Source organism: Gymnogyps californianus, chromosome 11 (genome assembly GCF_018139145.2).
Source record: "Gymnogyps californianus isolate 813 chromosome 11, ASM1813914v2, whole genome shotgun sequence".
In the NCBI taxonomy this organism is placed as follows: Eukaryota; Metazoa; Chordata; class Aves; order Accipitriformes; family Cathartidae; genus Gymnogyps; species Gymnogyps californianus.
In genome coordinates, this window is record NC_059481.1 from 9,947,052 (window position 1) to 9,968,103 (window position 21,052).

The 21,052-nt window shown below is 36.6% G+C and overlaps 1 protein-coding gene across 2 annotated transcripts in view; it reads right to left on the bottom strand.

Moving 5' to 3' along the window:
• Nucleotides 1–21,052, bottom strand: part of LOC127020493 (protein unc-13 homolog A-like) — a 49,061-nt gene that overhangs the window by 12,029 nt on the left and 15,980 nt on the right. The window contains exons 4-9 of one of the 2 annotated variants that reach the window (XM_050903123.1): nt 20,224–20,323; nt 16,376–16,493; nt 14,532–14,655; nt 11,226–11,361; nt 1,456–1,486; nt 969–1,029 (exon numbers count right to left, since the gene is read on the bottom strand). In XM_050903123.1, coding sequence (XP_050759080.1) covers nt 1,465–1,486; nt 11,226–11,361; nt 14,532–14,655; nt 16,376–16,493; nt 20,224–20,228 — 405 coding nt within the window. In that variant the 5' untranslated portion in view covers nt 20,229–20,323 and the 3' untranslated portion in view covers nt 969–1,029; nt 1,456–1,464. Of the gene's footprint in view, nt 1–968; nt 1,030–1,455; nt 1,487–11,225; nt 11,362–14,531; nt 14,656–16,375; nt 16,494–20,223; nt 20,324–21,052 lie in introns of those variants that run through there. The other variant, XM_050903122.1, reaches the window with a different exon arrangement.

Below are 21,052 nucleotides of genomic sequence, written 5' to 3' on the forward strand. Positions count from 1 at the left end.
CAATTTGCCTTGCCAAAGTAAATCTGTTTTGTTCCCTACTACTCTTAAGAGTTTTATATGTAATTCATTGTTTTTTTTCTGACAGAATCGTCAATTCCCTAAATGTTCATTTTCTCAGTTCTCTCAGTGTCCTTTTTCTCAGTCTTTCCAGTACAATGTTTTCTCTACATACTGCTAACTGCTAATTTATCTTCTTTTCCATGTTTTTCACTCAAAATTATTTAACGTAAGAATAAAACTGGTAACAATTGTAAAGTTGACATAGTTATAAACATAAAGTAGAGGCATATAACAAAACCCATAAAAATCTCTTAAACTTCAAATTCACTATATTCATGAGACTTAGTATTCTCCAGCCCTAACTGTAAACTTTGTCTACACTATTCCTGCTGTGGAGAGCTACTGCAACATTCTTTAAAATTCTTCAGAAGCATGGGTTTTTTTGAAGTAGATTTTGAAAGAACTGCTTTTACTCCAATCAAGAGCAATAGTTCTAGGCCACAGAAGATCTGAAGCAAAAACACATTTGAGAAAAGCAAGAGGGTGGAACTGAACTCGGAAAGGGCAGCAGAGCAGGAAGGATCATCAATGGGCATGTTAGCTTGAGTGACAGATGCGAATTAAGCCTGGGGAACAACAGAATGAACTCTTAGCACTACAGTGCTATTCAAAAAGGCTTAATTTTACATAAGACTGTAAGCCACTATTACAACAATTTTCTCTTATTGAAAAGATCTGCCTTACTGTAATAAAATAAATTAATAACATCATTTATTTGCAGTTTTAAATGACTGATCTATAACACTAAACCAAACATCACCTACAGCAGAATACCTTCCTACCCACACTGCTTTCTATAAATCAAGCAGAAAACAGCTGCCCAAGCAGTCAAAATGCTTAGAGGAATTCTCTTTAATACGTGAAAATAGTTCATATTCAGGGAAGTCACTCAGTTGGTGGGTGTTTGATGTAAACAGCCATTTTACCTTCCCTTGGAACACAAAAGTATTACATGAGTTAAACTGTTACCTAGAGGAAAGATAAAACAGCTCTTTTAGAACAGCAAATCAAAGAAGAAATAGTTGCAGCAGCCACTTATCAAGATTCACATTCTCTTCTTTTGAACTGTTCCGGACATCAGATGTTTCTTCTTATGTTTTTCTACTCTGAGGGTACTTTCATATAGATGGTGCTTTCAGAAAATGCACCAATGAGTGTCTAATACTACAATACCAGCTTAAAGAAAGAATGCAAGTTTAAAGTAGATGAGTTTCAGCTGATATATACAACAGCTTTTGCTAATATTAGGTCTTAATATGGTGTCATGGTTTAGGCCCAGCCGGCAACAAAGCACCATGTGGCCGCTCGCTCACTCCTCTCCCCCCGTGGGATGGGGAGGGGAAAATATAACGAAAGGCTTAGGAGTCAAGACAAGGACAGGGAGGGATCACTCACCAATTACGGTCACAGGCAAAACAGACTCGGCCTGGGGAAAAAGAAATCAATTTAATTTGTTACCAATCAAATCAGAGTAGGATAATGAGAAATAGAACCATTTCTTAAAAATACACCTTCCCCCCACCCCTCTCTTCTTCCTGGGCTCAGCTTTGCTCCCGAACCTCTACCTCCTCCCCCCTCAGCGGCACAGGGGCATGGGAATGGGGGTTGCGGTCAATTTATCACATGCTGTTTCTGCTGCTCCTTCCTCCTCGGGGGGGAGAACTCCTCACACTCTTCTCCTGCTCCAGCGTGGGGTCCCTCCAACACGAATCCTTTCCACGGGGTGCAGTCCTCCACAAACTGCTCCAGCGTGGGCTTTCCCATGGAGTCAAGGCCTTCTCCGAGCCCAGCCACCTGCTCCAGCGTGGGGTCCTCCAGGGGCTGCAGGGGAATCTCTGCTCCGCCATTAACCTTCCATCGGCTGCAGGGGGACAGCCTGCTGTCTCACCACGGGCTGCAGGGGAATCTCTGCTCGGGCGCACCTCCTCCCTCTCCTTCTTCACTGACCTCGGTGTTTGCATAGCTGTGTCTCTCACATCCCACTCCTCTCCACTGCAGTTTTTCCAGCAGTCTTTTTCCCCTTCTTAAATATGCTATCACAGAGGCGCTACCACCATCATTGATGGGCTCGGCCTTGGCCAGAGGCGGGTCCGACTTGGAGCCGGGGAAGCTTCTAGCAGCTTCTCACAGGAGCCACCCCTGTAGCCCCTTCCCCGCTACCAAAACCCCGCCACAGAAACCCAGCGCACATGGCCATTTAGTTAAAAAGTTCTGCTAATTGTCTGCTAATATACTTTTTCTATAGCTAAGGAAAAGTCGGGTTGCTTTACCTACCTTCCCATTAAAATACATAAATAATGTTTACTCAATACTTTTTATTTGCATTTAAAACAAAGACTAGAAACCAGTAATTTGTGCTGCAGGAAATAACCACATATTGTAAAAGCATTACTCATATTAAGCAGTACACGGATCCCAGATAGAGGTTCTATCACACTACATACTATAGAAATGAGAAAATGTTGGTTTCCATCTTAAAGACCTGTATATTGTGGTATTTATGTAAACTAGAAGATATCATGAGAAACTCATTTTCTTTTTCTATGTACTGTGAAGATTCACAGCTACAATTTCTGCATCTAGGCTCAGTCATTATCCTGAAAATAGATTTGATATAGCTCAATTAATTATAATTGTTTTACCTAGACTATTTTTCCTCATCAATAAAGGGTTTGAGGAGGAACAGAAGACTAAGTATTTAATATTTTTTTGGATCTGGTAGTTCTATCCTGAAGGAATTACAGGGAAATTTCAAATAGCACTGGACACCTATGTCTAGCCAAACTGAATTCTACCCAAGTCCCTGCCTGAAAAGTATTGCTTGGAGGCCCCCCCCCGCCCTACCCCCCAAAAAAGAAAAAACAAAAACAAAACACCACAGACCCCAGTAAGTACAATATGTCTGAAAGTGCAGTACTGTGTTGACTGGAGCAGCTTAACCACTTAGAAAGAATACACACTTGTACGAAACGTCATACTATCAGATGTTCCTCACAGCTTTCCAGAACAAAGGCAGCTGCTGCCCTGGGAAGTAGTTGCCTTCTTCGAATGTATGGAAAAGCATAGTATCGGTTATGAGAAAGTAAAGCACAGTGATACAACTGGAGCTCTCTAAAACAACGGCACAGGGACTGCAGTCATGTAACGTGGCTTCATTTTAGAGAACAGCCTCAGAATAATAACTAAATGCAAAAACCCACTAATTACAATGTCAAGTGCTTTTTGTATTTCAAAAGTAATATGCCAGTTCTGAAGGGCTGGGAACCAGTGGACAGTCATAGCCAAAAGGCTTACATGTGACCTACATTTTTTGTTAGCCTGCCTTCTCCTTGTCTTTCTTTTGAACCTTATTTCTTTTTGGCAGTAAACATGAAAGGAAACAACAACACATCATGAAAGACCAGTTATGCTTAGCTATTCTGTAATATAACTTTGAGGAACAATCCATCATTGAATGATCACAACAGAAAACAAACATATATGGACAAACATCTACTTAAACAGCTATGGCTACGTAATGGAAATATGGTTTTAGTTTCAGGAGTTCCTGACCTGTAGCCAAGCGGCAGAGGTGGAAATTTTCGTGGTTTAGAAATAATTTTATGCCTGCCTATGAATTTTTCTGTTAGCTGGGCATGAATAATTAAACAGATTACTGGACAAATGGCTGTAAAGTGATCACTTCAAATGAATTTAGACCTTAGCAAACGTTTGCTTTTCTGTATTTAAAAACCGGCAGGATTAATTACATTTTTAAGAGGCCATTTAACTCTCAGGATGTTTCAAGTATTAAGAAACTTCTAAGACTATCACATTTAAGCTTTCTTTTCTGTTTTCATCTGTTTGAAAAAATCTGTATGTTGCTGTCATACCACGTTAATTTACTTTAATTAATATCAGTTTGATGACTATTACATTAAAATCAACATTGCTAGCGGTTGCAGATCATGAAGTCCAATTTTAGTAAGATATCTCCTTTTAACAGTCAGCAGTTACCATCACCCAAAACATTAGATTGGAGAAAACACTGTCAAAGCCAAACACTTTAGAACAAAATACTCAAAACCAACTTTGTCCATAAAATCTATATAGGTCTAGCATGGTTTTGTAGGCAGCATATCCCTCCTTCATTTCCTGTGTGAATACAAGGATGTATGATGACATCTACTCATACGGCCTATGTAGGTAGAAATAAATAAACCTGAAGAATGGATATCTTTTTTACCTAAACAAGTCTTTTTCTCCTTGTCCAATGATTGATTTACAGCTCTGTAGAGAAGGCAGGTATCACAGGACATTCAATATTCTTTTTAAAAGAAAGATCTTCAACTGTGTTACTGTACTTCCTTAGGTTTTGAGGGTTTGGGGGGTTGGTTGGGGTTTTTTGTTGTTTTTGTTTTTTAAAAGAAATCTTTTGTTTAATTTTGCATGTTTTGGAAATGCCCCTAATCAATTTTATGCCATTCAGTTTAGTTTCTGATTGACAGGCCCTTGCATAGTACTTTCTTTAAGGTGATTGACTGTGGACCGCAGTATTAATATTTTCTAATTATTGTCATTGATATTGTCAATGTATTTGATTGCTGTTTTTAAAATACAGCAAACATTTTTAATACAAGATTTTGAGGGTAACATTTTCAAAAGCTGAGTGACTAAGTTCCTTTAAAATGGAACATAAGAGTACCCTTTTGATGCATAATTTTTTTCTTTAGTGTACTTTTTCAGCATAATCCTTCTTTTGTTTCAAACAGTAGTTGTTCAAAACAGTAATTTTACAAAACACTCTTTTTTTATTCTGGTTATTCTGAGATCTAGATTAATGGATTGGTTTCAATCGTGAAGAGTATTTTCCATTTTAATATTCCAGTTAAGTGAAATGTCTCCAGAAGAAACACTATAAACTTATTGAGAATACAGGCATTGATTGTACTATTTTAGTATCCATGTGTTTCAAGTTGCAAGTATATGAATTGCATAGATTAATTAATTTTTATGCTAATGTAACTTGACTGTAAATAGAACATATAGTTTTCATTTAGAATTTTTTATCAACTTTAACATTTCATGTAATATTGTATGTACTTTATTCTGTTATCTGCAGTTCTAATTCAAATCATTGTAGCTTAAGGCAATTATGTCATACCATACTGCTAATACGACAAATGTATATGTTACTTCCTGAGTATGATGACACACAAGAAGTACACATGAAAAGTACGATTTTACTGAGTATAATTCAAGTACTTATATGCATATTTTTCCTGAAGAAGCAGCATATAACTATATGAAGAACTCATTCATTGTGTCTTTCTCCATCATTTATATTTTTTTAAATTATAAAGCACTTTGTTTTCATTCTGGTGTAAAATCTGTAAATTTCTGGCTATTCTGCATATACAGCAACATATTCGTACCTGAATGGTACCAAAGAGATTAACCATGAAATCCTTATTCTTGCAAGTAGTAGCATTCAGCACTGGATACTAATAATGCATACAGAATGAACCAATTGATTTATCATATGGTTATTATACACAGCTGGAATGAAGTATATACTAAAACAGTTGATTACTGATTTTTAAAAAATTACAGTCATTCATTTATTAATTACATTCATTGGAGCAAAACTCAGATTTTTTTTTTTTTAAACAGTATTTTCCCCTTCTCTTTTTTTTTTTTTTTTTAAAGACTCTGGGAGAAAATATATTGCTCTAATAAGAAGTCACTTAATCATTTACCACATCCTTCAAATTCTGATTTAGTTAATTTATGATTTATGGAAAAAGTTAATCAGTTACACTTAATTAGCTATCAGTCCGCATTTAGAGTCAACTGCCATAAACACCATTTATGTACATAACCAAAGAACTGACAAATAAATATCAGTGTAAAGAACAGATTCATGAAGAAATTTTGTACACAATAATACTTAAATATTTACAGGATAGTTAAATTTGGTGTTTAATACAGCCATTCAAAACAAATAGTCTAATCTACTTCCCTAACTTCTGAGATTTTTCTTATGGATTTTTCTAGTACATATGCAGTTATTTTGAATAAATACACATCTCTATCTTTAATTAAGCTTTAAAATGGTCATCATCTTTCTGCTCATAATCTTTGAAAATACCTATTACTAGATGAAAAAACTTTCACTTTAAAAATATTATCTTGTAATTCAGTGGTGACCCTTAATTTAGTAATACAAAAGTTCATTTAAATTCAATAAAATTATCTGGGACAAAGAGGCAAATGAAAGAATTCCATAGTCAGGTTAGGTTAATTTCTTTTGGTTTAGCTTAACCTGCACAGAGGCTCAGATCTCTGTTGAAAAAGACATGTCAGCCCAGATGATATGCTAATGACTGGACATGTGCTTAGAAAAATACAGCGAAATAGCTCTTGAATACTGCCATTACTGACAGCTCTCACCCTAAGGAAGCACTTATACTTCTCTGTAAATACCCTGCAAGAACTTGCTAGTAAATATAAACAGGCCAAGGATCACAACAGCCAAAAAATATGCTGTAGCACCTTGTATATACACAGCCTACTGGCTAACTGCATCCATGAGCTTGATGATCTTTTTGCAGACTCATTTATTGCCTAGTAATTTTGTGTTGAAGCTACATGCACTAGGACTCTGTCATTTAAGTGCATACACAACATGTTATCGCCTCAGAGAATACATAACTTAATAATGTAATAGCTTTTATCATCTTTTCTCTTGTATTTGAGCTATTTTTCTGGTACCACTGCTGTTAGACATGGCTTAAACATGAGCCAAGTGCCTGACACTCCATATGTTCTTGCTGCATTTTCCAAGAGCCTATTCTATCCCTCATCAGGACAACACATCTTTTTGAGCGTCAGCTGCTCACAGACTGTGTCTTTCCTGAGTGACTATAGATAGAGGACACCATGAATGAAAAGTAATACAGCCTGCGACAGCTGATATGAAAGCCAAAATTAACAGTAAAGAGAGAGATAGCTTTTTTCCCCCCAGTTTGCCTTTGCAAGCAGAAGGGAAGAGAAGTGATTATACCAAAACATAGGAAGCTGTCTCTGCTCAGAGACCACTGCTGAGTGATGTTCTTAGAGGCTGACTGGACTCCCTCCTGAGCATTCAACTCCACTCGACAGAAGGTGAGGCAGGGAACTAATACAATTGCTGCCACTTCATTCCTTGCCCCTTCCACCCATTATGCATCATCATCTTCCACACTCAGTGAAGCAGAAAGACAGCAATTAACTTTCCCTTACCTTTTTTCTACAGCACTGTTTCTTGTTCAAAGCAAATAGAAAAAAAAAATTAATTCCCTTCTGGAAAACTTCCAGAAAGTGTGGTAGCCTGCCTAGGTAAATACATTAACTTCAAATAGGGAATCAAATGCTTTTCCTGCTCTCCAGATGCAATCAATTAGTTACAACACCCAAATTATGTCAGGACTTGCTTCCCTTCCTTTCTTAAGCTTTCAGAAAGTCACTTTCCAATAGCTGAACCCTGTGTAGACACACGCCTAAGAGTGAGAACAGGACAGACACACAAAGCCTTACAGGTCAACACTGTCAATAGGTCCAATTTAATTTAAAAGTAGTAGTATATATTGAGCTGTGAAACACACTACCTTTAAACATCTATTGTTAGAGTTAGAAAACCCCAAGACCTGTTGGATAAAAGCTTAAGCTCCCCTCCCCCCCCCCCAAAGGGGACATTTGTTTCATTATACATTACCTTTTTGTTCAGACATTCTTTTGTTCTTCTTACCCTAACCAATAACTGGTGTTTCTCCAGTCCAGCTTTCTTGGCACAGTCTTGGACCAGATTATGCTGATCATCTCACCAAAGCCTTAGGTTTGAGTATCAAGACTGGTGATTAAGAGCAGCAGCTTCACTGAACTGCTCTCTGGAGTCTCTCTCAGTCTCCTCTCCCGTACAAAGGAAGCAGAGCCAACTGTAACCCCACTAGGCAAAACGTTCATCTCCATGTGCATTTATGAATCTATTGTTTTTCATGGCAGGCTATCAGAGATGAGAAATAGTGAATGACCAGAGAGTGCTCTAAAAGAAGATGATAGTCTGCTGGCTATCATTTTTCACCAGTATCTCTAGTTCCATACTGTTTACTCTCTACCTCAAAAAAGCAATTACTAAACATTTCATTGCTCCAGTGTTTTAGAAAAACAACAAACAATTAATGTGGTTAGCTTCTAAATATGGGTGATAGCTCAGTTATTCCACTTAGATGAGAGGCAAGCACTCATGTTACAAGCACTCTTCTGTCTCCTCCAAATCTGCAGTTCCACAATACAAAGCTGTTAGCAACAATTCTAACCTTTTCTTCCCGTCACCTGCCCCTTGTATCTATACCTTTTCAATGGCATACTAGAACAACTATTTGCACTAGCCACTGCCAAATCTGTAAAATGATTCAGGTAAAAGATTTGCCTTTAAAATAACCAACCTTACAAAATTTTTCTTTTTTTAAATAGGATGAGGACAAAGATTTGTACTACCGTACTCAAGAGGACAGTGAGCTGAGATCAGGGTCAAGCCATAGAAATTAAGCTAGTTCTGCTTTTAAATACACTGCATTGTAAAATCATGGCCTAAGAACATACAGGGGAAAGAAAGGATGCAGTGAAACCTGTCTCCACAGAAGCAACTATCCACTGGTGTAGGATCCATTAAGAAACCAAAACCACTTATGAAACTTGCAGCATACCAAGGAGTCCAAGGAACTGAATGTAACAGTTAAACTCCATTATCCCAACACTTCCCTCCTTATACACCCATTCACATATCTGAACCAGGAAGGCATTTTAGTGTCTCAACACAAACAAGGCACACAGAAAATCTTTGCAACACTTAAACAGCAATATGTACTGCAAAGGTATCTAAGACCTCGGGATTTGTAAAAAGTAGCTGGAAATTGATAGATATTATCTAAACAATAACATAACCACAAGTCTGCATCAAGTATCATTTCATTATGCAAATCCCCAAGATCAATTGTAGTCCAAACAAACAGGTTAGAACAAATTTGTGTGCTTCTGCTCTTTTGTGCTACTTTTAAATCAAACAAGATTCTTGATTTCTGAAAATATGTAGGAATATAAATCCATCACTGTTCCATTTGTGCTTTTCAATTTTATGCTGCTCTGGGTATTATAATTTAGTGTCATTAGTACTCCTAATATAAACTGCTGTCACATACAGTACAGTGTTTACAGAATATATAGCCATGCAACAAACCTTTTCACATCTCACTGCTCCTATCAAGAATTTTCCTTTGATGGGTTGGTGTATAGTTTTCAGTTTGCGGCAGGGTCCTTGACTTCTTTACCTTATTTTTGGTTGTAAGCAGTTCTTCACATTTTGTATAGCCTTTATTTTAACTTTGGGTGAACTGGGTTTTGTTGCACCATGGCACATGATCTACGCAGGGAAGAAGGAGCCTTCCTGCTCCACCTTGTGAGACATGGTTGAAGGCTGACTATTAGGGAAAAGCATGGCTCCCAATGAGCTGCTGAAGTGACTCTTGTACATCTCAGCTGTGCAGACTTTCCAGAGATGATTGTTTAAAAAGTAAAACAACATAGACCCTCACAGTCACAGTTGTAGATAGTGAACACTGCAATTCTTTGCATTTTTAATACCACTGAAGTGTTCTCAATGCTTAGCCACATAGAACTTACTGTACTTTCAGAAAGACAGTAATGAGGAATCTTACAGACCACTCATCTGTCAATTTTGCTGACCCACAGAGCACTCTAAGAAATGTTATTTGTTCTTCCTATTGGTCTCAGTTCTAATTTCTTTAATGTCTTGTGGACATTAAAATTAAAGTGTCATGCAGGCAGCACACTGCTTGTGAACTACAACCTGGAAAGTCATTGTTAAAGGTAATGCAAGTAGCAGTAACATCAGACTTTCTAATGCCTCCTGTTGCAAGATGGAGTTCTGTTTTTTGGAGCTCTGTCAAAAACTTTACCTGTTCCATGCTTCAGTATGTGTCTCGTTATTTAGACTGTTGATCCACTAACACTTTAAACTGGAATAAGCTAGAACTGCCCCTGCTCATTTCTGCTCTTCCTTTATGCTGACACAAAATATTTGAGCATCTGCTAAGTTAAATGGACCACAAAGCTGAGCTAACCTGGCAAAATGTTTCAGTTTTTAATCCAGATCAGTTCCCAGACTGGTTCATCGAATGGCGAGAAAAACTCTTATGATGACCCAGGGAGGTGGACAGCACAGGGAAAGCAGTGATCAGCTGACAGTGGGAGGAGTACTGCTTCTTTCAATGTCCTCCATTCATCCCCGAACCTATCCAATTAACTAAAAACACAGAAAACTAATCAAGCCAAAAAGCAGGGCTTCTTGTTTCTCAGTTCAACACAGGGTTCAAGACAGCCTATTTCAACAAAGTACAGTTCCAGAAGAGATGGAAAAGAGGAGATGAGAGCAGTCCCACTGTTACAACAGGGGCCTGGAGATGAAGGAGTAGGAAGGGTTAGAGACAAGGATGGATGGAAAGACTGACTTTCAGTTCTGGTGAGATGTTCCTTTTATTTGAAAGAAACTTGCTTTACCATGTATCTGCCATTAAAGAACACAGAAAAGCTACTAAATACCTGCGTTATCTTTAATTATTCTTTAAAACATCACCTTAAATGAAGGCAAATCAACCAACACGTTTGCACTTCTGAAGCCATCTGTATATACATAACAACCTGCTGCAAAAGATTCTAGAACGTTATTTACCCCTTCTGCATCACTAATAGATTATATTCTTGTTTTGTAGGAATTTGCCAAAGATATTTCTGGTTACCTTTAATATCTACATTTTTTGTAGGCTAAAATCCTCTTTTCTGACCACCAATGATTCATTGAGAAGTCACACATATTTGCAAACTGGTTTGGCATGATATAGTGTTCTTCGTGTTTTTTCTTTCAATAGAATATGAAGATTTATCATGCTCTGTCCCACCATAATAATGGAAACATATGCCTTATGGTTTTATATATTTATAAAACTTCCAGTCACATTCTTGCTTAAAATAATTGTATATCTATCACAATGTCATTCAGAAATTAAAAAGAAAAATTAAAAAAATCAATAAACGTTATGATACTTGTCTGATATGACAAATTAAAATACCTTTGTTTGCTTTCTTGTATGCTGAGATCACTTTCCATGGATGACAGACTATCATATGTATCTTGATGTGAATGTCTTGTACCTTGGAGAGGTCTCCTTCTGTGCCAGCCTCTGCAATCTAAATCTTTGTGGGCATCTGTAGAGAATGAAAAAGCTGCTAGAAATCTTTCAGTCCATTTTCCAGAAGGAACTTCTAAAAGAGGAAGTACATGCTAAATTAATGAAATTAATTCACTAAATTCATAGTAATAGGGAATTAATCAAGTCAATTACAAAACATTATTATAATAAAATCACTTTTTACAACAACAGCAGAAACAGAGTTCCAAAATCACCTTCTGATTGTTGCACTGAAAACTTCAAAAGGCCAGTTACCTTTTTGTTACACAAACTTGGAAACAGTTCATTTTACAATTGAAAAATGAGCTATTGCTGGATTGGGAAGAAAACAGATCTTTTAATTTTCCAGTCCAACTTCAGTTCTTAACTGGCCATATATTTCTTATGTGTCCATGCACAACATTCCAAGATGTGGGGGATTTTTGTTTTGAGTTTTTTGTTTGTTTTGGTTTTTTGTTGGTTTTTTTTGTGTTTTAAGTAAGGAATCAGGTTTTACTTTAATTTCACATGTTATTGGCCTAGAACAGACCTTTTTTCAAGTTCTTGTCTCTTTGGAGAAATCTGGCGAGTCTCATCTGCAATTGGAGGTACAAACTGATTTCCTGCAGAACATTTTACTCTATAAATCATCCTATTAGCTTTACTGAGAGGAAAGAGTTCATGATCTGGCCCTAAGTGTGAGGAAGTATACTATATATTCAGTATAACTGAATGTTAAGGAACATGATATGTCTCTAATGCTGGATTTAAGAAAAAATAAGTGATGTCCTTTAAATTTTCTTCTGTCTTCTCTTACAAGAATGACCTAATAAATTTGAAGCAAAATTATTGTATTTCATAACAACACTTGATTATCCTTTAAAAAACTAGACTTTTAGAAACATTAAAACTGTTTGCAATTCAGCTGTAGTATTTATCTACAGTCTGTATTTTATTATTGTGAATTTGCTCGCACAATTGTAAATATATGAGATCCTCATTTTACTTAGCAGCCTTTTAATGGAGCTCAGTCTAGATGGCAACAGTGAAACAACAACTTTGTTGCTACCACAACTAACATTAGATGATACTTCTAGAAAAAAGCACTCATGAATGAACTAATGATGTTTAAACACTTCCGTGTTACTACATGCAGTGCTTCAAGTCCAAATGAAGCCATATTGTTAAAGCAGCGTGGAAGGCTCTTATATTTCTACCAAGTATCTGGCATTCTCAAATGGACATCTTTCAGGAATTGTGAAAAATAAATTACATTGGAAAGGTACAAGACTGCAGTTGTCATAACAAAGAGGCTGTACCGATTCCAATAGTCAAAGACAGATTCTCAGCTGGTCACAGCTGAGCTGAGAGTCATTCAACAGAATAAGCAATCAAAATGTAATGCTTTAGTCAAACTCCAGGTAGAGGGTAAAGATAAACGTGGCTTTCTCAATACCCGAGACGTAATGCTTTTGAATACTGCCCTCTGCACAGAAAACTATAGTGTAAGAGTGACCTCTGCAGGATATCCACAGTGCTCCATCATTACAGTCCCAGGGACTGTCTTTAAAACACTCTCTCAAATATGTTTATTTGGAAACAGAATACAGGCATCAACCTACAAACTGACACTCCCTCCAAGTAGCAGCCTGAGATCAGTAACAACCTGAATTTACAGCTTGTAAACACACAGTTAGAGTTTCTACAACAGACTTGCACCAGGTTTCTAGATATCAAAACTATGTAAGGACACACTTAAAACATTCTGCTGATTCAAAGGAGGTTTCAAGAAGAATTTATGGCACATGGAATAAATACAATTTGTACCAATTTTTCTCCTTTTATAATGGGTATTCCACTGTTACTGCACAAACTGTTGTCCTTTTCTGTCATCTTCTTTATAAACCGCTCCTTCTTTGTACTATTATTCCCTTTTTATACTTAAGGACTCAGTCCACTCGACATATGTACACTTTCCATCATGCTTAAAGGAAATAAAATTATCTCATAAGTGAGAATAATCTAGATAGAGGCACATGTGAATAGCAAGAAAAAAGTTCTCCTCTATGAATTTTTACTCAGACAACTGAAAATTGCTTGTGGCTGCTGGGGAAAATATAGCAACCAAACAAAACAAACAAAAATCAGAATGTGATTAGGGCTTAGGTTATCTTTTAAAATGTTTTATTGGCTAAAAAGTACTAAATAAAGAGCAATTTTTGTAAAAAAAAAAGATGTAGGCCCTGTTGTGACGCTCAAGAATCCACAACAGTCCACAATTACTCTGTGAAAAGGTATACATTCTACCACATGTATTAACAGGAGTGTAGTCATGTAGTCTACATCCAGAAATATCAGAAATAACTAGTCTGCTCTAATCAGCATTAGCTATATTGCCAAGTTCAGTTTCAGACAACGCATTTGAAAAAGAACATTAAACAGCTGAAGAGCATATTTTTGGTATGACTTCTATTCCTCCCTTTCAAAAGGTAAATAATGTTTCTCATTCACATTTCTTCACATTTTTTACTTTTATTCTTGTATAAATTTTAGGATTAGTCTTTTTAGCCATAGTTCATTAGACTGTTTAAAGAGTAAAATATTAAGCTAATTTATCTTTGTGAACTTATTTGGCATATTGGACCATGTCATACAGATGGACTGATAATCTTGATAAAGTCAATCTGTTTGTATTATATCTGGAAATAATGTGAGGTGATGCATTATTTGATGTTCGGTTTCCATTTCTACCTTCATACACACTGTTTTCATACACATATATGCAGTTTCCGTCGCCATACGCACTATTCATAAAGGCAGACAGCCTTTGCTAATAAGATAAAAAATGCTGTGAAGCCCTAGATTTTAGTAAAACTTACATTGTGCAAACAGCTGGTCAAAGCTGGTGTGATACACAGCCATAACACACAGGCTCTAGTAGACTGAGCCTTAAGGAAGTACTTCCTTCTTTAGCTCTACAATCCACATGTGGATGAACATTAGCCAGTGAAATGGTTCATCCAGCTCCTTGTGGGAAGTGGCTCTCAGTGATTCTATTACTTACTAGTACCAATTATACAAAAGCTCCAGTGATGAATAAGCATTTAAGATTCCATAAAAAAGTTACTATTTGCCACTGTATTTCAGGAACTTAAAGTTGAATAGAATGGTTGGAAAGCTGGAGCGAGACCTCAATCTGTAACTCACCAAATGGTAATGCAAAGTAGACATCCAGTAAGATCTCATGTGAAGTTGGTGTTTTTGTGCCTTGAATCTCACTCCCATTTTTTATTACTTCAGAATGTAATGTCCACCAGGAACCGGGACCTTCCTAGGAAAAAACGTTCTGAAAGTTACCTGGGTACGATTTATAGCATTATCCACTTTTTCCTGAATGAAGGTTCCCCTAAGTCAATAGGAGTTTCTTTATGACACCAATAGGCTTAGGATCTATTCTAAACTCTTCCAACTTTTGTTTATTTAAGTAGTAGTTAGGACTTCATCAAGTTTTCTCACAGGCACGAAGCTCGAAAGAATAAAATATTTGTTCTACAACATAGACAAATACACATTAAGATGGTCAGATAATTAAGATGCAAGAAATATGAACGTTGAAAAATACTCCTATGAACTGAGATTTTTCCAGTTCCCCTGTGAACTGGTGCCAAACAAGTACATTCTAGCACAACTGAAGCAATCAATGTAAGCTAATAACGAAGCCAAAAAAGAGCTTCTGAAGCAATGCTGCCTTATAGGTTATTTCTGAGTTATAAAGCCCAGAGCAGAGCTGCAGGGTTAAGATGAGCAGGATAAATAACTAGAAAAGTTCCACAGTGGTCTAATTATAAATGAAGGCTTAGAGGGTCTGAAGAAATTAAGAAACAATCTCTACTCTTGCATCTTCGTTTGTTTAAAGTTTCAGTATGTACTGTTAAGCCACAACCTCTGTGTCAGCAAGCTGTAACTCAACAACAGCTAGAGTAGCAGAGAAAAACAACTTGCCTCGGGGCCTGAAACGGCACTTGGCAGCTGTGATAGAGCAACTTCTAATTTAAGCAGGATTTACTTTCTTTCCCTGCTTCCATTCTCTCAGTAGAATCATTGAAATGTCAGTTCAATGTATATATGAATATTTATTAGTTCCTATAAAGAAATGGCTATAGAGACTGATGGGAGATGCTGTAGGAAGAATAAGTTTTCTGATTCTCTCTCCCTTACCTCATCATCAATTGCCTTTTTTATTTTTTTAGAAAATTTAAAGAAGGCAAACTTAATTTTATTTGCAAAGATTAAATTCATCTGCTCTAATTCAGAGTTACTTTTTAAAAAATAGACTCCATGGACTATGTGTAGGAAAGCATATTTATGAATGGGAGAATCGTGGAGTATCAGAATAAGGTACCTCTTTCTTCTTGTGATTTCAGATAATTTTGCAGCACTTGCAGATTGCTTCAGTATTTCCACACTCCCAGAAACCTTTTTTCTTTATTTTCTAGCCTACTGAGGGCAAGCATGCTCATTCTGGTGGCTAACTATGACTATGCTGGATACATGATAATTCTTTGATTGACCCATTTTCTCCACTCATCCTTCTCTATGTGCCCATTGTACCAGTAATTTCTTCCATAGTAACACAGGGCAAATTTCTGTTTTCCTCTGAGACAATGGCCAGTTCCCTTGAGAGACAGTATTTTGCCCATTTTAATAGAGACTTACGCAAGGTCACACAAAGAAGAGCCAGGCCAGGAACCTCAATCTGAAATTCCCTCACTCTAATCACATAAACCAAACTGTCCCTGCCTCCCTGATAATTTGTGAGTGCAGATGAACTCTAACCCACTTACTGAATTATACCTGACTCAGTATGTGGCTAACGCATATCAGTTGTCACTGAGAGTCACACGTGCATTATGCCTCAATATTACAGACTGAAACAAATGAGAGAAATATACATCGATCATAAATATCATTACAGTATTTGGGGAGGCTCAGAATGAGAAATTAATTGGATTTTACTCAGTGCTTTATATTTCCACAGAAAGTCAACTTACATCTGTTGCATGTTCCACAGTTGCAAGCGGAATCCACAAAACTCCTAAAATGCTATCCCAGAGCAAGCCTTTCTTCCACAGCTCTATAATGAAGCCCTTTCCATCAGCACAGATTTCACTAAAAACAATGAATACACAAACCATTAAACTGAAAACACAGTCTCAACTGCTCAGTAACGTATCATAAGAACTTGAGTTAGTGACTTACAGCAGATACGGAGGTGTTTTGTTTTCAGTATACTCATAAAACACAAGATAGCAGGCATGATACAAAGGTTAGACTGGACAAGCCAAGTCTCAAGTCTTATTGTTCAGGATTGCTCTTACAAACTGATGAGAACAACTCTGCTGGAAATGTGGCACAGAAGTCCCAGTTGTCATTAGCTTTATTTTGCTACAAGACTTGGCCCTATTGCATATAACCCAAGAAGAAACCAGGATCAGGAAATGCCTTTATTTCCGCTTCAGCTTCTTCTGAGCAGCTTCTGCATATGGAATTCCTCAGTTGCCTCCACAGGACAATGGTGTCCTCAGGACAGCCCTGAAGAACCTGCATTCTCAGGTTCCACTGTAGCTAACTTGTTAGGTGTAGGAGTAGTATGATATAGCTAGCTTTTTGTCAGGTGAGTTCTTTTAGGTGAAACTGGGATCCACAAAAATGATCAGTCTTTTGAACATAAAACTCAGAGGAACATTTTCAATGAAACAGTAAGAGCTGGCAATGTCAGCTATGATGGCACACACTATCAATCAACATGGACCGTCAGCTAAGAATGATTTATAATGGCATGGGAAAAATTCCATCTTCCCTCAAAAAATCTAGAAGAAGGAAGTGCCAGACCATTTCCTACAGGGAACTGAACCAGTTTCTTGTTCTCATTGTAAAGGAGACCAGGTATAAAAGACATTTGGAGCTTGTTCCCTTCATTAGAATTGAGAAGTTGCAGTACACAACAAAAATACAATGGGAAAACAGCTCTCAGTTTCAAAAGCTGCAGATCCAGGCTCTATTTTAGTTCTATTAATAGGATGCACACATTTTATTACTAGCTGGTTTTGACCAAAAAAATACCATACCACAACCTTATTTTGCAAGAATTTAAAATAAAATTTTGCCAGGCCATATGACTCACCCATGACATTGAACTAAAATTAAGAGAGAAGTTACTTCCTCATGGAATGTCTGGCATTCCTTTATATATTGCTATAAGCAGTTACAGACCAGTTCTGTAAATATGAACAATATAATAAAGTAGACATTGGTGTCTCTGCTGTGACTGATTGTATGTAATCTCCATTTGACTGAACTAATTTTAAGTACTAAAACTAATCTTCAACTGATTTGTGTGGTGTACCACAGTGAATTAGCGTGTACTTAAAGTTACCAGGAAAAGGACAAGTGAAATCTGAGAAGGGCAAAGGGTGCCACCCCTGCGGCAGGTACTGAACTCATCACGTTGCTCTCAAAAAACATTATGTTGGCTGCCTTAATGTCTAATTTTCCGCTGTACTCATGCAGTTGAATAGATATAGTGAATTTTTGGTTTGTTCAGCTTCTCCCTTTTCAAATACGTAATGGAAGACAGACTGTAAATTCTTATCTTCTGGTATTTTTGGACCCCAACTTTAAAACTGTTGCACTGGTAACTGAACAGTGAAACTGCATATTGAAAGCTTAAACAATACATAATTTTTAAAATGCAAGCTGGTAATATCTGTGTGTAACAGAACAGGTTTTTTACAGGCAGAGATGGAGAGAGCGCCCTTAAGGAAATGAACTACAGTATGACTTTACAAAGTCTATAAAATGTATTTGTAAATGCCTATTTATAATGCCTTTTAAAAGTCTGCTGTGTTGTATAGTTGAGTAGGCAGTAGATGGAGCTATAGCAACTTCATAACATATTTGCTAGAAAAGTCGTTTAGTATTCTTTGGTAACATTTAAATTGCAAACTAAGAAAATAATCCTAATAAATTGCTCACTCTCATTTACGTACAATATGATTAAAAGCAAAGCATTTATACAACAGAAAAGCAAATGTATTAAATAATATTTTAACACATTCCTCAGGAAAATTTAGAGGATAAGTTACACACGCCCACTTTAAAATATTTTAATTGCTTCCTGCTCTAAAGGTAACAGATAGGGCAAATGCTGAAATTTAATTGATCTACTTCCTGATATACCATTACATTGTCATCCAATCCACGCCCAATGTGTTATAGAACTATTACGTCTAGATCAGTAAAGTGCCAAAAAAATCATGTTAACACGGTATTATCATACAGCAATGATTCCTCTACACTGAAACATGACAATCTTTTCTACAAGTCAAAGCTGCAATATGAGAATGGTATTTAAAAAGGCTAGCTATTGATATTAATTTTCCTTAGCATTTTCAAAGACAGATACGATCCTCCTGTTTGGATAATTTAGGCTATGGCTCTGAACAGTCTGCTAGAGAACCTTGATGACTGGGGAGTGGTGGAAGAATTAGCCTCAGATTAAGATTAGTTTTATATGGTCAGAAGTCAGAATTTTGAACGACTTCTTTGATATGTCACTACATCTAGCCATAAAATAGCATGTAAAGAAGGTATAGATGTTGGCTTAGCATAACAGGCCCTTGAGTCACTCAGTCTTCAGTTAAGCAAGCTAGTAGTCTGCTACAGTTGTCTAAGAAATCAGTTGCATGACATCAAAAAAAATTCCAAATTCAATTAATAACTTTAAGAAAAATTTGTGATGAAGATGAAGCCCTTAAGTGAGATTAAAAGCACTGTGAAATAAAATTAATTTCTGTAAAATATCTGTGAAGAAAAAAACGGAGAAGATTTTAGAAATGCTGCTTTTAATACAGAATAAAATTAAATTTGGGGGGTTATTTCAATCACTTTCAGCATATGTAGAGCTTGTCAAAAGATATTTATAGGTTTTGATAACCAGAAAGTATGGAAAAATTATTCAAAACAACTCATTCTTCTGATAAAATATTAAAATACTTGGATTAGAAAAAAACCCAAAATTGTAAAAAGGACATTTTTCATAAACATAACTAAAGCCAATTAAATGTTTAATTCTGTAAAAATATTTCAACCAACTCTAGACCTCAGGAATAAAATCCATGTTTCCACAAAGAGGATCTGGTGACAGAGAAAGATTTGTGCAGGGAGAAAGGAGGGACCAAAAATAGTAGAGATTAACATCTCAGCATTTTATGAGGTTACATATTTATTGGATTTAACTGCTTTGAAATTGACAGTTGAAAGCAGGTTTCCTCAGAATGTCAGTCAGTATATAAGTGTTTGGACCTTCCTGACCAGTGAGGTATATATAAGGCTCTAGAGAAAAGAGGAGAACAAAGACTGAATAACAAGATGGAGAGATGAGGGAAGCGGACAAAGATCTACAGACAGAAATGAGAAACAGTACGGGTCAATAACAAAGAAACTACCTAAACTGGCAGTTAAGTAGATAAATGGATGTACAAAATATGAGTCATACAGAAAGTAAATTGCGTAAAATAAAAATCAAGTTGCATAAGGATCAATTTGAGCTCTCTTTCTTCTCATTCCTGTATTCCTAAAACATTACATGAAATTAAAGATACTGGAGACAAATATTTTCTTCCCCTTGTTGACTGCTGGCCTTGATCTGCAATGTGGCTTGCAAAATTAACTTTTGTTCTGTTCCCTAGAACTAGCCTGGCACCTTTTCTCTGAGCTGGATACTTTTTCTTTGCTTTTGCAGTCTGTACGTGGTGTTAGATGTTATTAATTGCTCTAAACAACCCAAATACAGCAAAGATGCAACAAAACCAATTGATAAGCATTCCCTGTTACTTACAACATGAAGTCTTGTTCCCAGCAAGGTTCACTTCCCCTTCTGTCTATTGTAGTGCTTTTTAAATTTTGGACTTTTAAAACAACATAGGTTTTGAATGTATCTGAAAAAGAAATAACCAGCACGTTAAAACCCACTTAGTTTCCTCCTAGAAGGTGGAAACATTCAACCCCATGGTAGTAGGGCTTTCACTCTTACTCCATACAAAACATTCAGAGGTGTGGTTCAAATATGTGGATTTGAACAAGGAAGCTCTTATTAATTCTAATGGGATTATGACAGGAAAATCTCTGCCCATCACAGGTGAGAGAAAACATAATCCTAAGTGTGAGCAAGTATTTTAAGGATCAGCTTCCAGACATGGCTTCCCAGATTATTTATCAATCTCCCTGACAGATCCTGCATGAAACCAGTACGCACTCCCTTTCTGCAAATTAGGATTTTCTTTGCCTTTCAATTGGTATGATAATATTGGTGACTGGCTAATGAGCTTTCATGTCCAATTAAGGCAAGGCCACAGACTTGTAATGTAGTTCAGTCTTGTCTTTGTGTGTGAACCTAGTTCTGTCTACAGATGCAGCAGCAAAATTGGTTTCAGATGCAGTCCCAAATGAACTCATTTTCGTAAATGTCTTTGTAAATGCACAGTATGAGTATTCATAAAATTGGACCTAATCAGCAAAAAGAAGAAAATTTAAAAAATTTCCAAGTGCTTGAAAATATCACTGACAGAAAAAAGCAAAAGAACTAAGGGAAAGCTCTACTCTTTAAGGCCTCACAGAAGAATCTAAGGCAGCAAAGGGCATATTATATCATCTCAATGAATGTGGCT